We start from the raw sequence: 26,355 nt of genomic DNA, 5'->3' as shown, positions 1-26,355 counted from the left end.
CACAGAGTGCCGGCCGGTGCCGTGGTCTAAAAATTGTTTAAACAATTTTTCGGCCACCGGCCGGCACTCTGTAGATATGTTATAAGGACCTATTTTTGAGTAAGTTTGTGCAAAAAAATCTAATCGAAATAGTTCCGCTAACGGGGGCGACGATACAGTTGGACTATACCGCTAATTGTTAATAACTAAAAATAACAGCTTTGTAATAAAATAATGACAAAAATCTCTTCAGGACGCTGAAGAAGGTATTTCAATCTTGATTTTGTCACTTTTTGAATTTCATAATAATAATTTTTAATCGAGTTATGAAGACTTGAAATGGCCATTTTCGCATTTTTCAAATTTTTACTCGCATATAACTCGACAACAATCAATTTTAGAGAAAAATTTCAAGAGACCTTTTTTGCTCAGAATGACCCAAGTTATCTAATAAAATTGTTGGAAATGAAAAAATTATTTTTGTGAATTTGTTTAAAAACAATTGTTTAAAAAATTTTTCGACCACGGCACCGCAAGGCACCCTGTGGATATGTTATGAGGACCCATTTTTGAGTAAGTTTGTGCAAAAAAATCTGATCGAAATTGTTCCGCTACCGGGGGCGACGATACAGTTAGACTACAGCGCTAATTGTTAATAACTAAAAGTAACAGCTTTGTAATGAAATAATGCCAAAAATCTCTTCAAGACGTTGAAGAAGGTATTTGAATCTTGATTTTGTCACTTTTTGAATTTCATAATAATCATTTTTGATCGAGTTATGAAGCCTTGAAAATGGCCATTTTCGCATTTTTCAAATTTTTAATCGCGTATAACTCGACAACAGTGAATTTTAGAGAAAAATGACAGGAGACCTTTTTTGCTTAGAATGACCCAAATTATCTAAAAGAAATTGTTGGAAATAAAAAAATTATTTTTGTGAATTTGTTTAAAAAAATTATTTAAAAAAATTTTCGACCACGGCACCGCCCGGCACCCTGTGGATACGTTATAAGGACCTCTTTTTGAGTAAGTTTGTGCAAAAAAATCGAATCGGAATAATTGCGCTAGCGGGGGCGACGATACTGCCCGGTCTATACTGGAATGAGCAGAGACATAGGCGTAACCAGGGGGGGTTTGGGGTTATACCCCCCCATTGGGATGTACTTTGAGCTCTATACGCTTAACACCATACCCCTCGGAGACCTTCCAGTAGTTGTAACCCGCCCCCCCTTAGGATATCCTGGTTACGTCTATGAGCAGAGATGAGTGTGCTGAGAAGAATGGCAGGAATTGCGTTGAGAGATCGAAAGAGGAGTGAAGACATTAAGACAATGTAACGTACAGTGTATAAACGAATGGACACTAAATAGAAAAAATAATGGAATAACAACATAACCAGAATGGGGGAGACACGTGTGGTCAAAATAGCAAGAGATAAATCATCAATCGGTAAAAGAAGTATCGGCCGACCGCGTAATAGATGGAGTGACAACCTTCCATAGAGGTATCAATCCGCCAATGAACAAGCAGAATTGCTTATAGAAAGGAAGAAGAAGTAAAAGAAATTTTTGTTTGTAAAAATTAAGTATTTTCCTCTTTACGTATACACAAAAACTCAACTGTGTTATGTAGCTATACGATAAATAAATGATTATTATACAAACAATGTACCAATAAAGATGGCTAACAACTATGTACTTGAAGGAGTGTTCTGGTAATGATTTTTTCCTTATAATAACAGTTGTTGTATTTTTATCTTCAATTTCTTCATTTTATGGTATCCAAGGTGTGGAAAACCAGTCCGTTACTGCACCGAACCAACACCAACAAATCGCCGACTCGCCGATATATCTGTCCATCGGCGGTACCGCGGTACTCAGGCAGAATTAACCACGCGATGTGGGTTACTGGGTTACTTTTATGTTTTTATTTATTCAAGAAACACACTATTGCTTTCACCTGAGCAGCATCAAGACACTCAATTTTGATTTCCCTCTCAAAAAAGAAACGTTATAATTCATAATTATTAACATAAACGTATCAAATGATTAAGAAAATGGCGGAAGTCATCTCGTTTAATGGTCCTTGGAATGGAATACCGGAGCGGCTATGCCGTTTGGTATAATATAACTTCTACGGTTTGAGGAAGTTTCTGTCTGGTCATTGTCGTGAAAATGATTAACAACTTTAATATTGGGTGTATTAGAAATGAAAGTGAACAGTGGCGATGACGAATCAAATTATTAATAGCCAGAGCTGTGTTGAAATTGCGTTTCTATTCCTATTGTGTCTAGTGTCTAGTACAACGATTGGACAAGACAGGAATGTTATTTACGCATCTGGTTTCTATTTACATTAGCGAAGATTATGTTCATTCATTCATAAAAACTATGCAGACAACTCTTTCGATTGGAAATATTTTTTCTACGGGGAATAGTTTCTTCTAACTTTTCTTTTACAGTTTTGTGTATTCTCATTGTTTTGTACAAGATAGTCTATATTAACGTTCTTTCTCTTTCTCTTTCTCCTTTTCACCCCTGTCACTTATTAAAATAATCATTATAGAAGTTCTCAAGGACTTCAGACCCTCGATAATACTGTAATATTTTATTCTGCGTTTAAATTTTCAAAATATTTCGCGATAAGAGACACACGAAAACTTCCTTCTACTAAGGACTACACTTGGAAACGAAATGAAATTATTATTCGGCACTTCGGTAGAGGTAACAGCATTGTTTAACAAAGAATCAAACTTTTTAAACACAGAGAAGCTAGGGCTATCACGATATGGAAAAGCCGTTACATTTCAAATGGTAAAGAAAACATTTATTGTCTCAACAACTACGATTATTGTCACAATGTACGCATTGATTGTGGGTGTTAAACGCAGTAGTAGATTGATTAATGCATTTGTTGTCACAACAATCAGTGTACATCCATACAATAATCATATATTACTCTATACTTATTAACAACATTTGTACATTGTTTAATGAAATCTGTACGTTGTCACGATAAACCAAGGTAATTGCTTGTCATGTACGAAATCAAGAAAGTGGGTTGCTGTCACAATTAACATTATTTATTAAATATACGAAACTAAGTTATTGGCTGAATAAATTGAGTGTTATTGATTAATGTACTCTAGTTATTTTCACAATTATTATTCAATCATTGTGACAATAACCAAATACATTCGTCAATGTCTAAAAGTTCGTTGAAACAGCAAATTAAATTGTTACAACGAAATACTATTCAATAATCACTGTTAATCTATGTTACGAACTAAATTTTTTTGAGTGTAAATTGCCTGCTAGTCCATCGAGCGAGGGCCCAAATATCTTCTTTTCTTTCCCAAAAAGCTAGTTGCTCTTTGTTTGCTTTGTTTTGCTATCACATATCACTACGGGTCGTATGATTGTTTTATATAGTTGTATTTTTGTATGTCTTGTTAGTTGTTTATAACAGTTATTGGGTATCGGACAATGGCGGCTCGTGGTAATTTAAGGAGGGTGTTCAATTAAAGAATGTAATTATACGAACGGTGAATACGCGCCGCAGGTGAAAAATTTTTGGGGCCTCGCCAAAAGATGTTCTGCAAAATGAAACTTATCTTTGACCTGATTTGTCAGGATGTCACACACTTTTTTTGTTTTGTGCAGAATATGATACCTACTGAATGATGGCGCTTCTTCGGTGGTGAAGGTGGAGGCAGAAGTTACGAATAATGAAATGGCTTTGTCAAAACTGTTTAAAAATCCGTTTATTTTAACCGCATCCAAAGACCGAGAATGAAATTATAGTTTTATTCTTTGAAAATACTAAACATGGAAAACAAAATAAAGAATGTAGTTTATCACACCCACATAATCACTAAGTTTTTCCATATTGTTCAACTTTAAAACAATTTTTAAACTTTTTGTTTCTTATTGCACATTCTTGTACCAAGTTTATCTCCGGCCAAGTTAGTCCATTCTTTTTATAAGAAGTCGATTTTCAAAACTATTTGCATTTTCTTTTATAAACTTTACTGAATAAGGCTCCACCTTGCTAAAAAAAACTACCTACCAATATTGTATTTAATAAAATCCCACAACAGAAAATGCCAAACTGTGAATCGAAACGCTTCGCCCCGGTCTCTGTGTGCAGTGCACAAATGGTCAAAGTTTTAAGATAGGAGAATCCCTGGTTCACGGATTTAAGAGCTCTCGGTCTTCTATAGGGTTACTGTATAGTGGCTGGGTTCAATTTGAATTCTGCACTTACCACGAGCATCTAGCGTAGCGGTGTTGTGCAAACAAATTATGTGATTAATAAATACAAATTATGTGATAAAATATTTTAATGATACTATGATATTTATGAGATTTAAGAAAAAATATTTTAATGATATTTATAATATTTTTAAAAATATGTATTTTAATGAAATTTGATTGGGTGTTCACTGCACAAATGAACCAATGGAGAAACCGCCCCTGGTATCGGATCAATAGCAGCGATCCGCATTGATAATCCCCAACGATTTTTTCCGTGTATATTTTGATCCTTTCTCGCAGGATGTTTACAAGGACTTTGTAGGTGGTATTAAGGAGCATTAATCCCCGGTATTTAACACGGTAAGAATCTTGGTAGTCTTACAGGTAAGAGTCTGGAGTTAGTGGATGCGCTCAAACGAAGAAGAGTTCAAATTGCTTGTATTCAAGAAACTAGGTGGAAAGGACAAAGGGCGAAAGAACTAGGTGATGGATATAAATTGTGGTATGTAGGGAGTAGTAACACTAGAAATGGAGTTGGTATAATTGCTGATAGTGAAATGAAAGATAACGTAGTAGATGTTGTAAGAACGAGTGATAGAATGATGTCAGTGAAATTTGTAATTGATAAAGAGGTATTGAATGTTGTGTGTGTGTATGCTCCTCAAACAGGTCTGGGTGAGAATGAAAGAAGAGCTTTCTATGATCAATTGGGAGACATACTGAGTGATATTCCAGCGGAGGAGAAAGTTATAATAGGAGGTGATTTCAATGCACATGTGGGCCAAGCCAAGACAGGATATGAAACAATACATGGGGGATTAGGCTTTGGAACTAGAAATGAAGCTGGAGATGACATGCTAGAATTAGCAACAGCATTGGATATGGCGATTGTTAACACATTCTTTAAAAAGAGAGAAACTCAACTTATTACCTACAAAAGTGGACAACATCAATCCCAAATAGACTACTTCATGATAAGGAAAGAAGACATACGTGAATGCAAGGACTGCAAGGTAATAGTTAGTGAGACAGTAAGCCAACAACATAAGCTGCTTGTTCTGGACATCGAAGTAAAAAGCGAAACTAAACAAAAATATCGGAGAGGACCACAAAAAATCAAGTGGTGGATGCTAAAAGATGAGAAGGAAGGTCTATTCAGGGAAAGAATAGTAGAAAAAATATGTTGGAACATGAAAGGAAGCCCTAACACAATTTGGAGAAAAATGGCCAATATTATTAGAGAGACGGCTATTGAAATACTTGGGAAAACGTCAGGAAAGAAGTTTGAAGATAAAGAGACTTGGTGGTGGTCAAATGAAGTACAAGGAAACATAAAAGAGAAGAGAAAATTATATAAAAAGTGGCAAGAAACCAGATCGGACATAGATCTTCAAAACTATATGGTCGCCAAAAAGGAAGCGAAAGTAGCAGTAGCAAAAGCTAAAGCAGAAGCGTATTCAAACCTATACGATCAACTTGATACCAGGGAAGGCGAAACGAAGATATATAAAATAGCCAAACAGAGAGCAAAGAAAGCAAAAGATTTTAATCAGATTAGATGTATCCGAGATGAAAATAATAAAATACTAGTTCACGAAAGGGATGTCAAAAAGAGATGGAGAAAGTACTTTGACAGCTTATTAAATGAAGAATTTGACAGACAGCCTGTAGAGTCAACGGATACAGTAGCAGCAATGGTCACCAAAATAACCAACGAGGAAGTGGCTCAAGCGCTTCAAAAAATAAAGAAAGGAAAAGCGGTAGGACCAGATGATATTCCTGGGGAAGTATGGATAGCATTGGGAGAGACAGGAACAAGGTGGCTAGCAGGTCTATTTAATAGAATTATGGAAGTTGGACAAATGCCAGACGAATGGAGAAGCAGTATACTGGTACCTGTTTACAAAAACAAGGGAGATATACAACAATGTACAAACTACAGGGCTATAAAACTGCTTAGCCACACCATGAAAATATGGGAAAGAGTAATTGATAGACGGATACGTGAAGAAACCGAAATATCCGAGAATCAATTTGGCTTTATGCAGGGTAGATCAACAACAGATGCAATTTTCATTATAAGGCAGTTGATGGAAAAATACAGGAGTAAAGAAACAAACGCTCATATGGTATTCATTGATCTTGAGAAAGCATATGATAGAGTTCCTCGAGAGATTCTGTGGTGGGCACTCAATAAGAAAGGAGTCCCTGGTGAATATGTAAAGATTGTGAGGGATATGTATGAGGGAGTAACGACTAGTGTTAGGACAGGTGTGGGAGAGACTGATAAATTTCATGTGAAAGTAGGATTGCATCAAGGTTCTGTGCTTAGTCCGTATTTATTCTCATTAGTTTTGGACCAGATAACAGCGAAAATACAGGGGAACATTCCATGGTGCTTAATGTATGCTGATGATGTCGTGTTAGTAGGAAATAGTGAAAGAGACTTAGAACAAAAACTGGAACAGTGGAGACAAGCTCTGGAGGAAAAAGGTTTAAAACTTAGTAGGACAAAAACAGAGTATTTGGAATGTTCATTTAAAGATGGAGCTACTACAAATAAAATGGTATCTTTGGATGGTGAAATGATTGTAAAAAGCAATAGTTTTAAGTACCTAGGATCGGTATTACAGAGTAATGGAGAAATAGATGGAGATGCATGCAGTAGAATTAGGGCTGGATGGATGAAGTGGAAAGAAGCGAGTGGTGTGTTGTGTGACAGAAAAATTCCAATGAAGCTGAAGGGAAAATTCTATAAAACAGCCATAAGACCAGCTATGATGTACGGAACTGAATGTTGGGCAGTGAAAAAGAAAGAGGAACAGCGAATGCATGTGGCGGAAATGAGAATGCTTAGATGGATGAGTGGAGTGACAAAGAAGGATAAAATTAGAAATGAGTATATTAGGGGAAGTCTAGGTGTGGCACCAATTGATGCCAAAATGAGAGAGCATAGGTTAAGATGGTTTGGTCATGTTCAACGTCGAGACGTTAACCACCCAATACGAAGAATAGCTGAAGTGCAGATTCCTGGAAGGAGTAGGAGAGGAAGACCAAAGAAGAGCTGGGGGGAGACGATAAGGCAGGACATGTTGGTAAAGGGGATTAACATTGATATGGCCCAAGATAGAATTGTGTGGAGAAATGCAATTAGGGAAGCCGACCCCGCATAGGGATAAGGCAAAGAGAATGATGATGATTTAACACATTTTCTTTTGTTTCCTTTTTTGTGGATTAGTATAATAACCCCTTCTTTCCATTCATCTGGCATTGTTTCATCTCCCTCGATGAATGAATGCCTTCCCCTCCGTGATTTAAGCATCGCTTACATGCGCGTATACCATCGCTGCTTGGTGCCTTATTATTTTTTAAAGTTTTTTAATTGCCTGGATTACTTCTTCGTAGAAGAAAAATTAATAACAAAATATATTGAAAAAAATAAGAGTATGAAATGCCTCAGACCGACACTAGGACGACGTCAGATAATATCATTAATGGGAAAAGACGAAAATGAAATCACAACTAGAGAAAGCATACTGAAACGAATAGAAGAATTTTACACGTAACTCTACAGAACACATCAACAAGACGATGAAATGAGACCAGCACGGATATTAATATGTTGTATCGGATATAATATCGCATTGGAAAACATAAAGAGAAATAAAGCTGCAGGAGAAGATAGGATTACCACATATATGATATTAGAAGGAGGTAAGGAACTAATTGCAATTGTATCTAAGCTTATAGACAGTTGTTTACACCAGGGCAAAGTCCCTAAGAGCTGGAACAACTCTAAAGTAATCTTATTACACAAGAAAGGTGATAATCGGAAGTTGGAAAACTATAGGCCCATCAGTCTACTATCACACCTGTTTAAAATACTCACCACAGTCATAACTACCCGACTAACAAGGAAATTAGATGAATACCAACCATATGAACAGGCAGGTTTTAGGAAAGACTATTGAACTTCCGATCACCTGTTAACCACAAAAATATTAATAGAAAAATGTAACGAATACAAGTTTCCAGTTTTTATAGCATTTGTAGACTACGAAAAAGCTTTTGACACTATAGAACACACGGTCGTAACAAACGCAATGCAAAATTGTAGAATAGACAGCAGATATATTAACTAAATAAAAGAAACTATGAACCAAGCTTCAGCTACATACTACCTAAATGAAAATGAATATACTAACCCTGTACCATTAAAGAGGGAAGTCAAACAGGGAGACACTCTATCACCCAAACTGTTCACCTTAGTTTTAGAGGACGTTTTTCAGAACCTAAATTGGAAATATAAGGGAATGAACATTAATGGCCGCTACCTCAGTAATCGACGATTTGCGGATGACATAATCCTGCTAGCCACTGACCTAGAAGAACTGCAAACCATGCTTTCAGAACTACACACCGAATCTTCTAAAATAGGACTGAAAATGAATTTAAACATAACAAAAGTTATGCACTCCGAAGAAACCGTGACAATAATAAAAACGACAAAGTTATAGAAAAAGTTGAAGAATATATATACTTAGGATAAAAAATAATACTAAATAGGGAAATTCAAACGGAAGAAATAAAAAGACGAAGAAAGTTAGCATGGGCAGCATTCGGCAAACTAAACTATATACTCAGAAATCAGCAAATTCAACTACGTTTTAGATCTAAAGATTTTGATGCATGCATTATTCCGATATTAACATATGGGGCACAAACATGGACAATCACAAAAAAAAATATGAACATACTCAGAGTCACTCAACATGCGATGGAAAGAGCAGTGCTTGGCGTATCACTTAAGGACAGGAAAACAAACACATGGATAAGACAGAAAACCAAAGTCACCCATGTGGTACAAAAATCATTAAAATTGAAATGGGAATAGGCTGGACATGTAGCTAGGAGCGATCTAAACAAATGGCACAGAACCATTCTAACCTGGAGACCACACCAACACAAAAGACCCAGAGGCAGACCTCCTATGAGATGGACAAATGATCTGAAACGGACTGCCGGGAAAAATTGGCTACAAGTAGCGTACAACAAAAAACAATGGAAAGGAGGACTTGAAGAGGCTTATGTTCAGATGTGGACGTGAATGGCTAGACGAAGAAGAAGAAGAAGACTTTTTCGTATGTCAGATATTAATCTTCTATTTCAGCTGTATGCACTTTTATTTTTGATGAACTTCTGCTAGATTTGTCGTTTAACAGTTGATAAGTATTCCTTCCAGGATTTTAGGATTTTTTTAAGATTTCTGTTCCTGTTGCCTCGACCTTCGAAACTCCTTTAAATAATTGTCTTACTTGGTAGTTCTACCGATTTTTTCCTATATCTCTAATTTTTTGTTCCTGGTACTCCTTTTTCCTTTTTATTAGTTTTCTTGTCTCTATTCTTGTCAATCGTCATCCAAATACTTTTTATTGTTTTCTTTTTGTGTCCCAGTATTTCATCTGCTACGCTTGTCAAAGTTAATTTTATATTTTTCCAAGCAGAGTTTATGTGTGTCTGTATTGGCATTATTTGTATAGCTTTCTGAAATTTCAGATCTCTCTCATTATCCCTCATTTCATTACATAATACTGATCTTAAATAAACTTTTTGTCGTCAGATCATGCAGAAAATAGAAGAAGAAAGAAAAACTTGATATAAACCATATTGTCCAAGAAAACAATGGATGTCTATCAAGTTAGCCCCCGAAAATTAAAAAACATTGTTTTGCTTATGTTTTTAAATTGTGCTAATGTTGTGCTAATTTGTGCCGATATTATTTTAATTTGTGCTGATACGAAAACTCAGTTACACTATGATTAAAATTCGGGGGCCAACTTGACTCTCAGCCCCCGGTTTTTTTTTAAGAATATGAATTTATTTTCATGTTACGCAATTGTGCTCGATGTATCTTAAATTGTGCCGTTGGAATTTTTGAAAATGCTTCAATGTTACGCATTTTATTTAACATTTAAAGCTCGGGGGCCAACTTGACTCTCAGCCCCCGGGTTTTTTTAAGAATATGAATTTATTTTCATGATACGCAATTGTGCTCGACGTATCTTAAATTGTGCCGTTGGAATTTTTGAAAATGCTTCAACGTTAAGCATTTTATTTAACATTTAAAGCTCGGGGGCCAACTTGACTCTCACTCAGCCCTCGGTTTTTTTTTAATATGAATTTATTTTCATGTTACGCAATTGTGCTCGATGTATGTTAAATTGTGCCATTGGAATTTTTGAAAACGCTTCAATGTTACGTATTTTATTTAACATTTAAAGCTCGGGGGCTAACTTGACTCTCAGCCCCCGGGTTTTTTTAAGAATGTGAATCCACTTTTGTGTTACACAATTGTGCTCGATGTATGTTGAATTGTGCCGTGGGAAGTTTTGAAAATGCTTCAACGTTACGCATTTTATTTAACATTTAAAGCTCGGGGGCCAACTTGACTCTCAGCCCCCGGGTTTTTTTTTTAAATATCAATTTATTTTCATGTTACACAATTGTGCTCGATGTATGTTAAATTGTGCCATTGAAATTTTTGAAAATGCTTCAATGTTACGTATTTTATTTAACATTTAAAGCTCGGGGGTAACTTGACTCTCAGCCCCCGGGTTTTTTTAAGAATGTGAATCCACTTTTGTGTTACACAATTGTGCTCGATGTATGTTGAATTGTGCCGTTGGAGGTTTTGAAAATGCTTCAACGTTACGCAATTTATTTTACAATAAAAATTGCCGTAACAGCTACAATTCAAAATTCCAACGGCATAATTCAAGATACATCGAGCACAATTGCGTAACATGAAAATAAATTCATATTCTTAAAAAAAAACCCAGAGGCTGAGGGTCAAGTTGGCCCCCGAGTTTTAAATGTTAAATAAAATGCGTAACGTTGAAGCATTTTCAAAAATTCCAATGGCACAATTTAACATACATCGAGCACAATTGGGTAACACAAAAATAAATTCACATTTAAAAAAACCCGGGGGCTGAGAGTCAAGTTGTCCCCCGAGCTTTAAATGTTAAATAAAATGCGTAACGTTAAAGCATTTTCAAAAATTCCAACGGCACAATTCAAGATACATCGAGCAAAATTGCGTACCATTAAAATAAATTTATATTCTTAAAAAAACCCGGGGGCTGAGGGTCAAGTTGGCCCCCGAGCTTTAAATGTTAAATAAAATGCGTAACGTTGAAGCATTTTCAAAAATTCCAATGGCACAATTTAACATACATCGAGCACAATGGGGTAACACAAAAATAAGTTCACATTTAAAAAAAAAACCGGGGGCTGAGAGTCAAGTTGGCCCCCGAGATTTAAATGTTAAATAAAATGCGTAACGTTGAAGCATTTTCAAAAATTCCAACGGCACAATTCAAGATACATCGAGCACAATTGCGTACCATTAAAATAAATTTATATTCTTAAAAAAACCCGGGGGCTGAGGGTCAAGTTGGCCCCCGAGCTTTAAATGTTAAATAAAATGCGTAACGTTGAAGCATTTTCAAAAATTCCAACGGCACAATTCAAGATACATCGAGCACAATTGCGTACCATTAAAATAAATTTATATTCTTAAAAAAACCCGGGGGCTGAGAGTCAAGTTGGCCCCCGAATGTTAATCATAGTGTAATTGAGTTTTCGTATCAGCACAAATTAAAATAATATCTGCACAAATTAGCACAACATTAGCACAATTTAAAAACATAAGCAAAACAATGTTTTTTAATTTTCGGGGGCTAACTTGATAGACATAAACAATGGACTATTCGTCATGTCAATGGATAAGGTAAAACATGTATTTCACCAAAATCACTTGAATAAAGAAGAACCGTACCCTGTATTAAATCGTATTTAAACGATTACCGTTGGCCTATATTTTGACGTTACGGTATAGTTTGTGCCGAATGGAAGCAAATTAAAATATTTAATTGATTTACATTTCTGTTAATGGCGCTTATTAACACACATGCGATGTCCGATGCGGGCATAAGTACATTATCTTGTTGATACGAAGGAATAATATTTTCGACTCTGATGAGTAACAGGTACAGAATTATCATCGTTAATCAATCTACGAAATGGAACTCTAATTCTTAAATTTTATTATACGCGTATTATACGGAATACATTTAAGAAATTTCTACATTTAATTACTAATTCTACATTTAAGAGGGTTTTTCGCTTGTCGTTAGGTACCAACACAAATTTCAGTTGTACTCTTAGTTCAGGGCACATCTGTTTTGTGATGGACGTTGAGAGGTGACTCATATTTTTTTGCAGAAATTGCTTGAAAATAATTCAAATAATATTTGAGTTATCCTCCCTCTCAAAAAGGTCCGGAACATTGTTTTTCTTCAAACGTCAAATAATGATGACATTACTTATCTAACTTGATCCTGTCAAAGTTTGATGCCTCCGCCGGCAGCAGTTTTTTTTCCCATTTCTTTACGGCGGAGGGAAAAATGTTGTCATGGCAACAATATGAAACATGTCACAAAGCAACAATACAAATGTCATTAACAACAATTAAACATCATTTTTATTTATAGTAATATTAAAAGTACAATTAGTTAATGAGGCATTTTCAAAATTGAAACCGTGCAAAAATGTTCCCGACTCTTGATACGCATTGGTAATTGTTGATGATACTGATGGTCGAGCACAACTTTCAGCAATCATTCCCGATGTTGGCGAATCATGAGGGTTTAAAATTTTTTGAGCATTATCGTTCTTATTTCTTATTGAATCCTCTATATATCCTTCGGCAACCGTGCTTGATTTCCAGCCCCCATGTCGTTTGAGGCATTCTAGATTTCCGCCTCCATCAATTAAAAGTGTTGCTGAAGTTCGTCGTAAAGACGAAAGACCCGTGTATGCACTTGCATCGTTTAAATTTAAATAACTAGCTACTTTTTGGGTTACTGCGCTGATCGAATGTATTCCCATGACGCTTCGGTAACACTTTCCATTTTGGTACTTGATAAAAAATCATTTTTCTGTGAAATTTTCAGGCCGCAGTGATGCATACTTATTATGAATTGTACTATTTATGGTTGAAAATTGCTACGTTTGAAGAAAAAATAGTATACTTTATTCGGCAAAGAAGCGACTTTTCTTGACTTGCCCTCTATTACGCGCCTCACTTCGTTCGGCGCGTAATATCGGGCGCGTCAGCGTCAAGAAAAGTCATGCTTCTCCGCCTCATAAAGTAATATACTATTAAATAATCAAAATGTCAAAAAATGAAGGAAAAAATCGATTTTGTTCTTCGTTTTTTGATTATAACTTTAAAAGTATTCACTTCCGAGAAAAGTTGCACTAAACTAAAAGTTGCGTAATTAAATTTCCTACAATACAAGATTAGTTGAAAATTTTACAAATTGTCACCCTTGTTGCAAAATAGCAATAATTGCGAAAAAAACCATAAAAAAACAAGTATTTGCATTTTACGTTTTTCAACCATTTATGCTACACTTAGGACCTTCTTATGTTACCCAGAAAAACTTTATAATATAGTAAAACAATAGCATAAATTTTATTAAGATCGGTTCAACAAATTTTGCAGAATAAATTTTGCAATCCAACCTTCGCAAAAAAATTCATTTTTTGAAAATGTTGCAGGAATGAAGATAAAGCAGATAACAAGTTGAAATTTTTTTGCATATAGAAGAATACTATACCTTTCATTTGAAATTTGCAAATTTAAAATCGGTTAACTACCAAGGCGTCAGAAATTTTCTTAAATATGCATTAATTTTTGGTGCTACGCGCAGGACAGCGGTGTTCGATTCACACAAGTAGATTTCCATCAAAATTTCTTCAAATCTTCTATTTTGTTGTATTTTAAAAATTTAATTCAACAAAAATCAAACTAATTTGATTATTAATTGTGAAATATTGTTTAAAAAATTGCATATGTTTAAAAATAATAAACTTTTATTTTCTGTTTTTATTATTATAAGTTAAGATATATGAACAAAGAATGTTTTTGCTAAAAAAAGTGTAACTTCAAAGGACAGAGTATGTGTTTTTATTTTGCAATAAACAAATTTATTTATTTATATCGAAATTCTACCAAAAATTAAAATTTATTAATCATTATCAAAGGTCATTAAAATGCCCAAGCAGTCAAAAGTATCCGCTGTCCTGCGCGTAGCAGCAAAAATTAATGTTTATTTAAAAAAAATCCTGACGCCGTGGTAGTTAACCGATTTCAATTTTGCAAACTGCAAATGAAAGGTACTGTACTCTTCTATATGTAAAAAAAAATCAACTTGATGTCTGCTTTATTTCCAGTCCTGCAACATTTTGAAAAAATGAAATTTCTTTTGCGAAAGCTGGTTTGCAAAAGTTATTTTGCAAAATCTATAAAACCGATCTTAATGAAATTTACAGTATTGTTTTACTATATTACAAAGTTTTTCTGGATAAGATATGAAGGTCCTAAGTTAGCATAAATGGTTGAAAAACGTAAAATGCGAATACTTGTTTTTTATGGTGTATTAGCAATTACCCGTTGTCCTAGGTGAGCGACGGAAAACGACGCGACGCGATGCGATGCGTTGCGATGCGATGCGATGCGACCAGTAATTCACGCGACGTGTGGCTTATGTAGCGTCGCATCGCGTCGCTTTCCATCACTCAAACCAGGACAAACGTGACGATGTCAATTATTCATTCCTATTCTTAAGTGTGGGGAAGTATACGGCAGTGTTACTAGAAAATTCATATTTTAAATACTTAGCTCAAAAATTCCATAAACGAAAAAAAAGACAACAAATGTCATATATTTAGAACGAGTAAATTTGGAGAGTTTAATCATTTATATCCGAAATTAATGAACTAATCCACGTTGGTTTAAAGAGTATTGAGGCTTATTCATTTTCGATTATATCATTGCAGCTGTTAAACTCAGTATTAATAATATTGAGCTCTCAATAACTATCAATAAGTAATTTTCAAAAACCAAATTCTCTTGAGGAGAGGTTGTTACTGACTTTAAGGTATGTTAATAAAAAAACACTGGTACTATATAGTTATTATTAGTTTTATATATTTAATAAACTATTGCGTAGCATAATTTGAATTGAAAAAAGCAATGGGGCGTCACACTGTGTCGTGTTTCGTCGCGAACAAATCAAGTTCGCACTTCGTCGCGTCTTGTCGTACACTGATTAACCCGAAAACGTAGACCATACACAAATACAACCATTACTTGATATTTTCGCGTCGCGTCGCGTTGTCGCGTTTGTCGTTCACCTAGGACGACGGGTTATTGCTATTTTGCAACAAGGGTGACAATTTTAAAATTTTTAACTAATCCTATATTGTAGGAAATTTAATTACGCAACTTTTATGTCAATGCAACTTTTCTCGGAAATGAATACTTTTAAAGTTATAATCAAAAAACGAAGAAAAAAATCGCAACTTTCCTTCATTTTTTGACATTTTGATTATTTAAACAATGGTCCGGACTTTTTTCAGTGGGAGGATAACTCAAATATTATTATATGAGTTATTTTCAAGCAATTTCTGCAAAAACATACATATAAGTCACCTCTCAACATCCAAATGTAGTAATAGATGCGCCCTGGTCTATCTGAGTAACGTAAAATTTCATATCGGGGCTTTCCGATCTTTAATCCATTCCGATCTTTCAAAAAAAATTAGAACTATAGCCCAGTAAATGAACGGGAAATACGGCGATACCGTGTAATTTTCAGGGGCAACTCCTAATTGCATGAAAATTTGGATTTAGGTTCAACTTACACTCCACTTCAAAGTTGGAATTGTGCCGTTGGTTGCTTTTACTTGGGGGGTGACAGTCACCCCTTCTCGGGGGTGAAAAAACATACGTTCAAGATAAGACCGGAAATGGAGAAATTGACTGGTTTTAAGCATTTTTTGTTCTATAGAGTTTTTTATGTTAATCAATACTTTTCGAGTTATTTGCGATTGAAAATGTTTATTTTTCGACAAAAAAACTACTTTTTCAGACGGTTTTTCGCAAATAACTCGAAAAGTAAATATTTTATCGAAAAAATATCCTTAGCAAAAGTGTTGCTTATAAAAAACCAAAAAAAAAAATGGTGTATCAGTAAAGTCTATCAATCGAGCAAAAACAAAGTTGTAGCTCATGAAAAATACGTTCTTATTATTCTAATTCCAAATCGAATATTTCAAGATGAAATCACCGAAAAATTAAGCACTTTTCGGGAAAAACCATTTAAACTTTTTGAAAGAAAGAAGCTTTATTTTAATTGTTCATAGAAGTTTCTTACATTAAAATAAGCGAGTTACACTCAAAATAAAGTTGGCCCTCTTTTTTTTGTAAAGAAAGTCATGAAAATCTCCTTGTGTTTAGCTCCCAAAATGAAATTAATCGCTACCGTTTTACAAACAATTTACTTTCTTATTTATCTTTTATATGGTCTGTCAGTCTCGCCGGTTTAAAGTGCTTATTTTTGAAAGGGTTATACTTGAAAAAGCTTGAACGGGTCACTATCCACGAGTGTATGCAAATTTTGAACAGCCATATCTTAACCAATTTTTTTCTCACAGAAAAACAAAATAAAACTAGCATATTTATAATAGCAAAACCTATATTTTTTTACTCTTTAAGATTTTTCTTATCACTCATACTTTTTAAGTTATTTTGACAAAAGGAAATTTTTAAAAAAATTTTAGAAATTTTTTTTATTATAAAACCAAATTTTTTCAAAAATAAGCACTTTAAACCAATCAAAATTACAGATCATATAAACAATACACATATAGTTAAATAAATGGTAAAGCGGTAACGATTAATTTTATTTAGGGTGCTAAATAGAAGGAGGTCTTCACGATTTTTTTTACCAAAAAAAGGGGTGCAACTTTTTTTTTAGTGTAACTCGTTTATTTTTGTTATTTTTGATGCTAGAAATTTTTGTAAAAAACAATTATAAAGCTTTTTTAAGATACTTTAAAAATGTAAATAAGCTTTTCCCGGAAAGTGCTTAATTTTTCGGTCATTTCGCGTTGAATTATTCGATTTGGAATTAGACGAATAAGAACGTATTTTTCATGAGCTACAACTTTGCTTTTATTTAATTTATAAACTTTACTGATATACAATTTTTTTCGTTTTTTTTATAAGCTACACTTTTGTTAAGAATATTTTTTTCGATAAAATATTTACTTTTTGAGTTATTGGCGAAAAACGATCTGAAAACATAGTTTTTTTGTTGAAAAATCAATATTTTCAATCGCGAATAACTCAAAAAGTATTGACTTACGTAAAAAACTTTATATAACGAAAGTTGCTTATAATCTGTCAATTTATCCATTTCGGGGCTTATATTAAACACGCGTTTTTCAGCCCCCGAGAAGGGGTGACTGTCACCCCCCAAGTAAAAGCACCCAACGGCACAAATTCAACTTTGAAGTGGAGTGTAAGTAGAACCTAAATCCAAATTTTCATGCAATTCGGAGTTGCCCCTGAAAATTACACTCCAAAACGGTCATTTATTGGGCTACTAATGTAGTGTCGAAATATAATAGAATGATGGATATAATAGATGAAGGGGCTATACTCGTAGAAGTGTTGTGTTAGGAGAATAAATTCAAAGGAATGCAAATAAATAACGGAATGAAGATATTAGAGTAAAGATATAGAGAATAAACGGGCACATAACTATGGTTAATGACAAAAGACACTGAAGGTCGGAAGAACTAAACAAGATGCAGTAAAGGAGTCAAAAAAGAAGTGCTAAAGTCAAGAAATGACACATGGGGTAATAAGTGTGAACAAATAGACCAGAGCCGAGGTGTTAGCAGAGCATGCGAAGCATGTAGAACAATGAAATCCCTAAGAACGGATAGAAAGGAAAAAGTTTATATTATCAGCCTAATACCGCTAACAGATTGAGAAGATTATTATCAACATCTATTGACTGCAGATCGTCTAAAATTTCTCACTGAAGGTAATAATCAGACTTTTCAGTCCGATTTTTTTTATAGAAGAAATCTCAATAACACCAACTGGAGTAAAGAAAGTCCTAGTGACAATGAAAAACGGACAAACTTCAGAAATAAGAACTAAATATTGATGAATGAGTGGTGAAGGTTGTATTGAGGAAATTAAAAAATAGAAGATCATCAAGAGAGGACAGAATGCCGAACGAATTCCTAAAGTACGGAGGACTAGAGGAAGATCAAACAACTATCAAAACTAATCCACAAAATAATAGAACAAAATAGAATACCACAATAATGGACATTAAGTATCCTAATACCTACCTTCAATAAGGAAGATAAATTAGACCCGGAGAACTACAGACGAATCAATCTATTAAACGCAACGCTAAAGCTAAAACTAACAACCAAAGTGATAACAAATAAACTGAATGAAATTATAATACCAATATGTAGAAGCACAACAAGGTTTTTGATCGGAAATATCATACACCGACGCTATATTTGTAATCAAGCAAGTGCAAGAGCAGTCATTAGAATACAACAAACGGGCATATAATATGTTTCGTGGACCTGAAGAGGTCATTTGACAGGGTCAAATTAAAGGGCCCAATTGAGAGACGGTTTGGCAGTGGGATAAGGCAGGGAGATTCTCTGAGCCCTATATCTAACCTGAACATGGATGAAATAATAAAAAAAATAACGAAAAATGGATAAGTACCAAATGAGAAGAAAACAACTTAAAATAATCTGCTATGCAGACAATGAAATACTAGATAATTTTTTAAATTGAAGATGATTTACAACGTCTGTTTAATTTCACCCACCAAAAAAGACAAAATGCATGGTTATACAGCAAATCTACCATGATATAAATTGAAGATGAATCAGATAATATAACAAGTGATGAATTTTAAATATCTATGCCACACATAGATCTGGCTACGAAAAGCTCAAAACGGAAATAGAATATTAAGTGAATAGAGCAAACAGAGGTTGAATGAAACAATATGGAAGAATAAAAATATCGATCAAAAAATGAAAGGCAAAATTTACATAACGATCGTCAGACCAATGATGATATATGCGGCAGAACACGACCCGATATAGAGAGGACAAAAAGAATGCTAGAAACTGCGAAATAAAAACTCTTAGTAAAATTGATGGTAAGGCTTTATGGATCAGAGCGAGAAGTACAGATATAGAATAGAATAGAATAGAAATATGCTTCATTGTCACTGAAAATTTTTACAACTTTATGGACAAAGCTTACATACAGTCAAAAGAAAAATAATATCAATAACAAATAACAACTACAATTTCCTAAAATTAGATAAATCGTCAATATACAGTATATAAGATATAAAAGCAAAGGCAAAAACAATTTATTGCAAAATTTATATAAATTCCAATTTGAATATACTTACAACAAATAAATAAATAAATAAATAAATAAATAAATAAAATACAACATTAGGAACTGACAAGTTTAAGCTACTGTGTATGAAACCCAATTTTCTTAGTTATTCATTAAGAAATTCTTCTATTGAATAGTATGGTCTTTTAGATTGATAGGCTTTTGTCATTTTACGGAACTTTGGGAAATATGTTACAGATTTAAGTTGTAAAGGGAGATGGTTGTAAAGTTTTTTTTGCGGAATATAGTATAGATTTCTTTACTAACTCAGTGGATGGGATCGGTAAATAAATATCAAAGATTGAATTTCTGGTGGAGTAAAGATGATTGGGCCTTGCTGGAAAGACATGAAGGTGTTTACGAATTAAACAAACCGTTTCTAGAATATATAAAGATGGAAGTGTTAAAATTCCGTGATCTTCCGTGAAGTAACTTCTGCAATGTGTAGATCTTCTGAGGCCAAATAGATATCTTATTGCTCTTTTTTGCAATTTGAAAATAACATCAAATTGGGCAGCTGTACTAGAACCACAAAATGGAAAACCATGTCGAAGATGAGACTCGAACAACGAAAAATATGTTATTTTAGAAGATGCTAAATTGAGTTCCCTTGAGACAGATCTTATTGCATAGCAAGCTGAGGCGAGTTTCTTACTTAACGAATCGATATGAAGGGACCATTTGAGGTTGCTGTCTAAAAAATACCAAGAAATTTTACAGAATCAACGGTACTGATCTGGTTGTTATTAAGAGGCAAAGGTGAATAGCTTTCTTATAGGATAAGGCTACTGTTTTATCTACGTTAAAAGAGAGTAAATTAGAGTCAGACCAGGTCTTTATCAACAGTAGATCAGAAGTTATAGTTTCAATAGTTGAGTTGCTCCAAGTGATACTGGTATCATCAGCAAAAAGAAATAATTTCCCATCGATTTTTAAATTAGTGATGTCATTTATAAAGATAAGGAACATAATAGGACCCAATACTGAACCTTGTGGTACTCCACATACAATGTTTTTGAGACTAGAGTCAGTATCATTTGCTCTAACTAGTTGTTTCCTATTATTCAAGTAGGATTGGAAAATTGGAACCAATTCAAAGAAATACCTCGAATTCCATAGAAATTTAGTTTTTTAATCAAGATGTCATACTCACGATACATACCCACGACGGAGATGCAAAGTTGTGACCATCAAGGACTGAGTAAGAAAGAGAAGAATAGAATGGAACGATTACATAAGCAGATTGACAACGAACAGAGGAGTAAAGACGACAAGAAACAGTTCCCTGCAATAAGAAGACGAGCACTGGAGACACCACGAAAAAGATTCAACGACAATTTACTGGAGGCACATTGAACAACAGATAGAGTCATGGCTACATAAAAAGCAGAAGAAGAGAAATATACAACAAGTATACCAAAAATACACGGTAAATATGCAGCTGCATGAAAAGTGATCAAGCAAAGAGTTTGAATTGTAGACTAATAATGTAGACTATCCGTCCTTCCTAAAAATTCTAAAATAAGCATGTATCCGGTGTATGAAAGGGATAAACATTGACGAAAATAGCTTAATAATCTTCAATTATACCAGTAAAATTGATTAAATTAGCGAAAATGGCAGTGGACAAGGACAACTCTATACCAGAAACAATAACAGATGAGGGAAATACAGAAACTATCAATATATAAGTAGGAGTTCGACAAGGTTCGACAAGCCTCTCTACAACACTTTTTAACGTAACACTGCATGGAGTGATTAAAAAAACTGGAATCAACAAGATGATCATACAAAGCTCTAAACAAATTATAGGATACGCCAACAACATGGTAATAGCCACGAGAGGTAAATAAAAAAGTTTAGAATATTCACTGAGGACTCTGAAGTATATGCTAATGAAGAAGAAAATGAAGAAAATACGAAGTATATTGCTAATCTTAAGGAAAAATTCTAACATAGACAACATAAAAATTAAACAATGCACATTCTTTAAAGAGAGATTTAAGTATCTAGGCGTTGAAATAGGCAGCTCAAACCATAGGAGCGCAGAGATAACTAGAAGAATAAAAGCAGGCAATAGAGTATTTTGGAAATACCAAAAACTACTAAAAGACCGACATATCAGCAAAAACACCAAAACGAAAATATATAAATCAGCAATCAGACCTGTCATAACCTACGGGCAGAGACAAAGTGTTTGAGTAGTAGAGACGAAGAAGAAGTTATAACTTAGAATAATTCTTGGTCCAAAACAATCCAAGACGGAAAGTTTAGACCATTATTTAATGAGATAAATAACCAGATAAATGAAGAAGATATAGTTATACACATAAAGGCTCTAAGATTGAAATGGTTAAGGCATGTACTAAGAAGAGAAGAAGATACATTAATAAAGAAAATATTAAAGTGGAGACCTACAAATACAAGACTTGGAGGTAGACCAAAGAGCAGATGGGAAGATCAGGCCAGAGAAGATATCAACAGAATCAAGGTACCTAACTGGAGAACCACCAATCGGGCGAAATCACAAAACAACCTGCGAAGAAAGACAACGGAACAATGAAAAACGCAGAAAACGCGAAGTGATCCACCGAAAAACGGATCAGAAGAAGTCAAGAAGATCTCGCTAGAACAATTACAGAGAAAAGTACTTTGAGGAAAGTACTTTCTTTAAACCCTCTTGTACTAATTACTGTGTTTATAAAAAAGGCAATATTTTATAAACTTCTTAAGAAAGGTACTACTATTTCATTATAATAAAAGAACATTAAAAACTTAATATAAACGTAGCTTCATCAATGGATTTTAGCGAAATAGTAATTATTGTTTTACACAAATAAAGGTTCGTCAATTTTGACCCATATATAAAAAATACTTACTAGCAGAACAAAACAACAAAATATCATCTTGCATCTCACGCACGTCCCATCCACAATTTCCCCCTAAATCTCTTCATTTTCGAGTCGGTAAAGATCCAAGGAGGCACACCACAAAAAATCGAAGACCGACAGCGAAGAAGAAAAAAGTTGAAAGCGCGACCTACTAGCAGCGTTCACACTGGTTCACACACTCGTTGGAGGCCAGTCAGTCACCAGTGCCAATGAAGAACTAAATTGTAAAATTGTCGATGTCGGCGTACACTGGAAGTCTTCAAAGACTGAAGAGTTAGTTGGAAGACTTGGTGAATGGTTGTACGATCGAGGGACCACACACACGAGCGATTAAGCGATCGGTCTCTGTCTGGGAAGTGGACAGGGTACAGTTAAGAGCGCGTAGGAGAGGATAATTGAACCTGTTTCATTTGGTCCAATTTCCTTTTGAATTAACGATGAATTTATTAAAATCTTATTATATTGTTACAACAATAAATCAATTCTTCTATTCTATACACCCTGTCAATTAAGTTACATAATATAATCAAAAATATTAGTTTTCGTTACCTTTCTTCGCTCAACCTTTTTCCTTTATCTCTATCGTTCCATTCTGCAACCTTCAGGATCTCTCCAAGATCTTGTAGGTCTTCATTTATGTCATCCAAATATGGGTATCCTTTTGGTCCGATTTCCTTTTGAATTAAAGATGAATTTATTAAATTCTTATTATATTGTTATATTGTTATATTACAACTATAAATCAATTCTTCTATTCAATATATCCTGTTAGTTAATGTCTGGTTGCACCAACAAATCTTAAGCTCCAGCTCAGCTTATAGATAGGGCCGCCTTAAGTCTCCCTTACGTTGCACCATAATTTTCGATTGTTATCTAAGCACGTTTTAACTTAGACGACGTTTAAGATGCAATCCACTTGGCAATCTATTGTGGCAAGCTGAAAATTGATTCTAAGACTCAGTGGGGCAACACGCTTATTTCGTAAGCTTAGTTTACGGCTTTAAGCATATCTTAAGCTTAAGACGAGCCTTAAGCTTACCCAAGTAGCACAGAACGGGTTTATTAAGTCTTTTAAGGATGCTTTAAAACTGTAGAATAAAACTAGAATTAAAACCATTTGTAAACCTTAAGGTTGCAATTTTTAAGTAAACCTTAAGGTTGCAATAAAACCGCTTTCAGCTTAAAAGGGCCCACTCTGAAAGAAGACAATAAAACCAAAAATAAAAACCTTAAAACTTTATTTTCTTAAGCAACTGGTTTTAAAGCTGCTGTGAAGGTGCTTTTAAAACCGTGTTAAAAGACACATTAACACATTAAGTACAGGCAGTTTTATAGCAAACTTAAAAAGGTTTCTTAAATGGAGATATTTACCATACTAAATGATTCTTAAAGCCCATAAACTCCATATAGGCCAACAAATTTTTACATGTGTTAATAGGTAGATACGTATTTGTAACCATAAAATAATAAAAAGTACTTGGTTATTTCGGACTGCCAAGGTAGAAAAACACTTGCGCACCCAACTGTATTGATACTGTTAACAAAAATAGGTCTAAATAACTCACGCGCCCTAAAATTTCTGACTTTTGGCGATTAAAAAATAAAAATAATAAAAAAATTTAAATCCGAAAAATATTAATTTGAAAGAACAATAATTTTATCTGCAATTTTAATGTTTTAATGTTAAAATAAATCGAATTTGTCTTTAAGACTCTTATTTATAATTTTTTTGTAAGCCTTATATTGTAATCTATCATGGCTTTCAGCATCTCCAGAAAGCACTATGGCCGAAATCCAAATAAAACTATTTGGTCTATCGACAAAGAATTGTTAAGATCAAAACTTATCCAAGAGCATATATCCTACATAAAAGCAAGGTTGCCTTGGAATTAAAACCGTTTAGTTTTAATGCTGCTGTCAATAATGCCACTCGGTTTTAATGTGAATCTAACCTAAAATCGAGGTGTCGTATTGCTGTGTGTGTTGTATTTTTCTTTTAAAATGACCAGTTCGTTTATATTTTAAGTACTTGCGACTTATTTCTTCCATACTAACTGTAGGTACTTCCATTTTTTACAAAACACTGTTTCGCTCTAAAACATTTAGAGCGAAATGTTTTGGCCGACCCTTTTGGACATGAAAGAAAAGGGGATGAGTTTAGTTTTATTGTTTCTAACAAGGAGCAGAGTTTAGTCTTTACGATAACCAAATTTATTCAGTTAAGAGCGTTTGGTTTTAATATAGCCTACTAATTGCTTTTAAGAAAGCAGCTTTAAAGACAAATAAAAAAGTAGTTTTAAGGCATATGTTTTAGTGACATGAACACATAATAGTCTTGAGATCAAGTAGATTTAATAATAGGTTTTATTAGTCATATTAGGAGAATTTTTAAAACTGCACTAAAACTAAAAGTAAAAATAAAACCAAACATTCCGGAAGTTCTTCATAAAACTGATTAGTTTTAAAGTAAACTGAGAATAAACCATTAAAACTACAAAAAAACAAATTATCTATTAAGATTAATTGGTCTTATTTGATACTATTATTAGATACTTTAAAACTAGTGACAAATGCTTAACAGTTTTAAAGTTCTGGCGGTATATCTACAAGGTAGCTTTAAAACCATTATCTTCTTATTTACCACAATAAAACCTTTGTAAACCTTAAATAAAACTAAAATGTTTTTATTTTACTACTTGGGCAGCTTACTAAACATACTCATTGCACCATTGAGTCTTAAATCAATTTTCAGCTTGTGACAATGGATTGCCACGTGGAATGCATCTTATGTCTGGTTGCACCAACATATCTTAAGCTTAAGACGTACCTTAACTTCAGCTTACTAAACATATGAGTCGCACCATTGAGTCTTGGATCAATTTTCAGTTTACCAAAATGAATTGCCACGTGGATTGCATCTTAAACTTTTTCTCACTTAAAACGTGCTTAGATAAAACTCGAAAATTATGAATCTATAAGCTGAACTTAGCTAAGCTGGACCTTAAGATTTGTTGGTGCAACCAGGCATAAGTTACATAATAATTCCATAAATATACTGTCATTATAAATAATCATGTGAAACAGAAACACTAAATAAGATATGAAATCCTTAATATAATTGAGAATAGAAGAAATCTTTGTCAAAGTGGTGTACATAGTGAAACGGAAAAAGCTAGTTTGAGAAACATCAACAAAGAAATAAAATGACGATACCAGGCTGATAAACAACAATAACATATTTAGAGGACAATATATTTATAGAACAATATATTTAGAGGAATTGAGAGCCACGATAAAAAATCAGCCGAGAGATCTATTTAGAAAATATACGCTTTATAACAAGAGATTTTAAAATCAGAACTTGGGCATTTGGAGACCAAACAAGATCCCTGCTTCGTGGCTTGCATCCTGCTTCCCTGCTTCGTGCCACGTGGATTGCATCTTAAACTTTTTCTCACTTAAAACGTGATTAGATAAAAATCGAAAATTATGGATCTATAAGCTGAACTTAGCTAAGCTGGACCTTAAGATTTGTTGGTGCAACCAGGCATAAGTTACATAATAATTCCATAAATATACTGTCATTATAAATAATCATGTGAAACAGAAACACTAAATAAGAGATGAAATCCTTAATATAATTGAGAATAGAAGAAATCTTTGTCAAAGTGGTGTACATAGTGAAACGGAAAAAGCTAGTTTGAGAAACATCAACAAAGAAATAAAATGACGATACCAGGCTGATAAACAACAATAACATATTTAGAGGACAATATATTTATAGAACAATATATTTAGAGGAATTGAGAGCCACGATAAAAAATCATCCGAGAGATCTATTTAGAAAATATA

The 26,355-nt window shown here is 33.9% G+C and overlaps 1 protein-coding gene across 2 annotated transcripts in view; it reads right to left on the bottom strand.

Moving 5' to 3' along the window:
• LOC114327126 (protein spaetzle 4) overlaps positions 1–23,177 on the bottom strand; it is a 58,171-nt gene extending 34,994 nt beyond the window's left edge. Inside the window, exon 1 of one of the 2 annotated variants that reach the window (XM_050647811.1) lies at positions 23,053–23,177. Coding sequence is in view for 1 of the 2 variants with exons in the window: in XM_028275632.2 (XP_028131433.2) it covers positions 22,492–22,518 (27 nt within the window). In the remaining variant the exon portion in view is untranslated. Of the gene's footprint in view, positions 1–22,491; positions 22,819–23,052 lie in introns of those variants that run through there. The other variant, XM_028275632.2, reaches the window with a different exon arrangement.
• Positions 23,178–26,355: the final 3,178 nt, after the last annotated feature.

This window comes from Diabrotica virgifera, chromosome 3 (assembly GCF_917563875.1).
Source record: "Diabrotica virgifera virgifera chromosome 3, PGI_DIABVI_V3a".
NCBI classification, from domain to species: domain Eukaryota; kingdom Metazoa; phylum Arthropoda; class Insecta; order Coleoptera; family Chrysomelidae; genus Diabrotica; species Diabrotica virgifera.
Note: the sequence above shows the minus strand (reverse complement) of the source record. Positions and strands in the feature narration are given on the sequence as shown.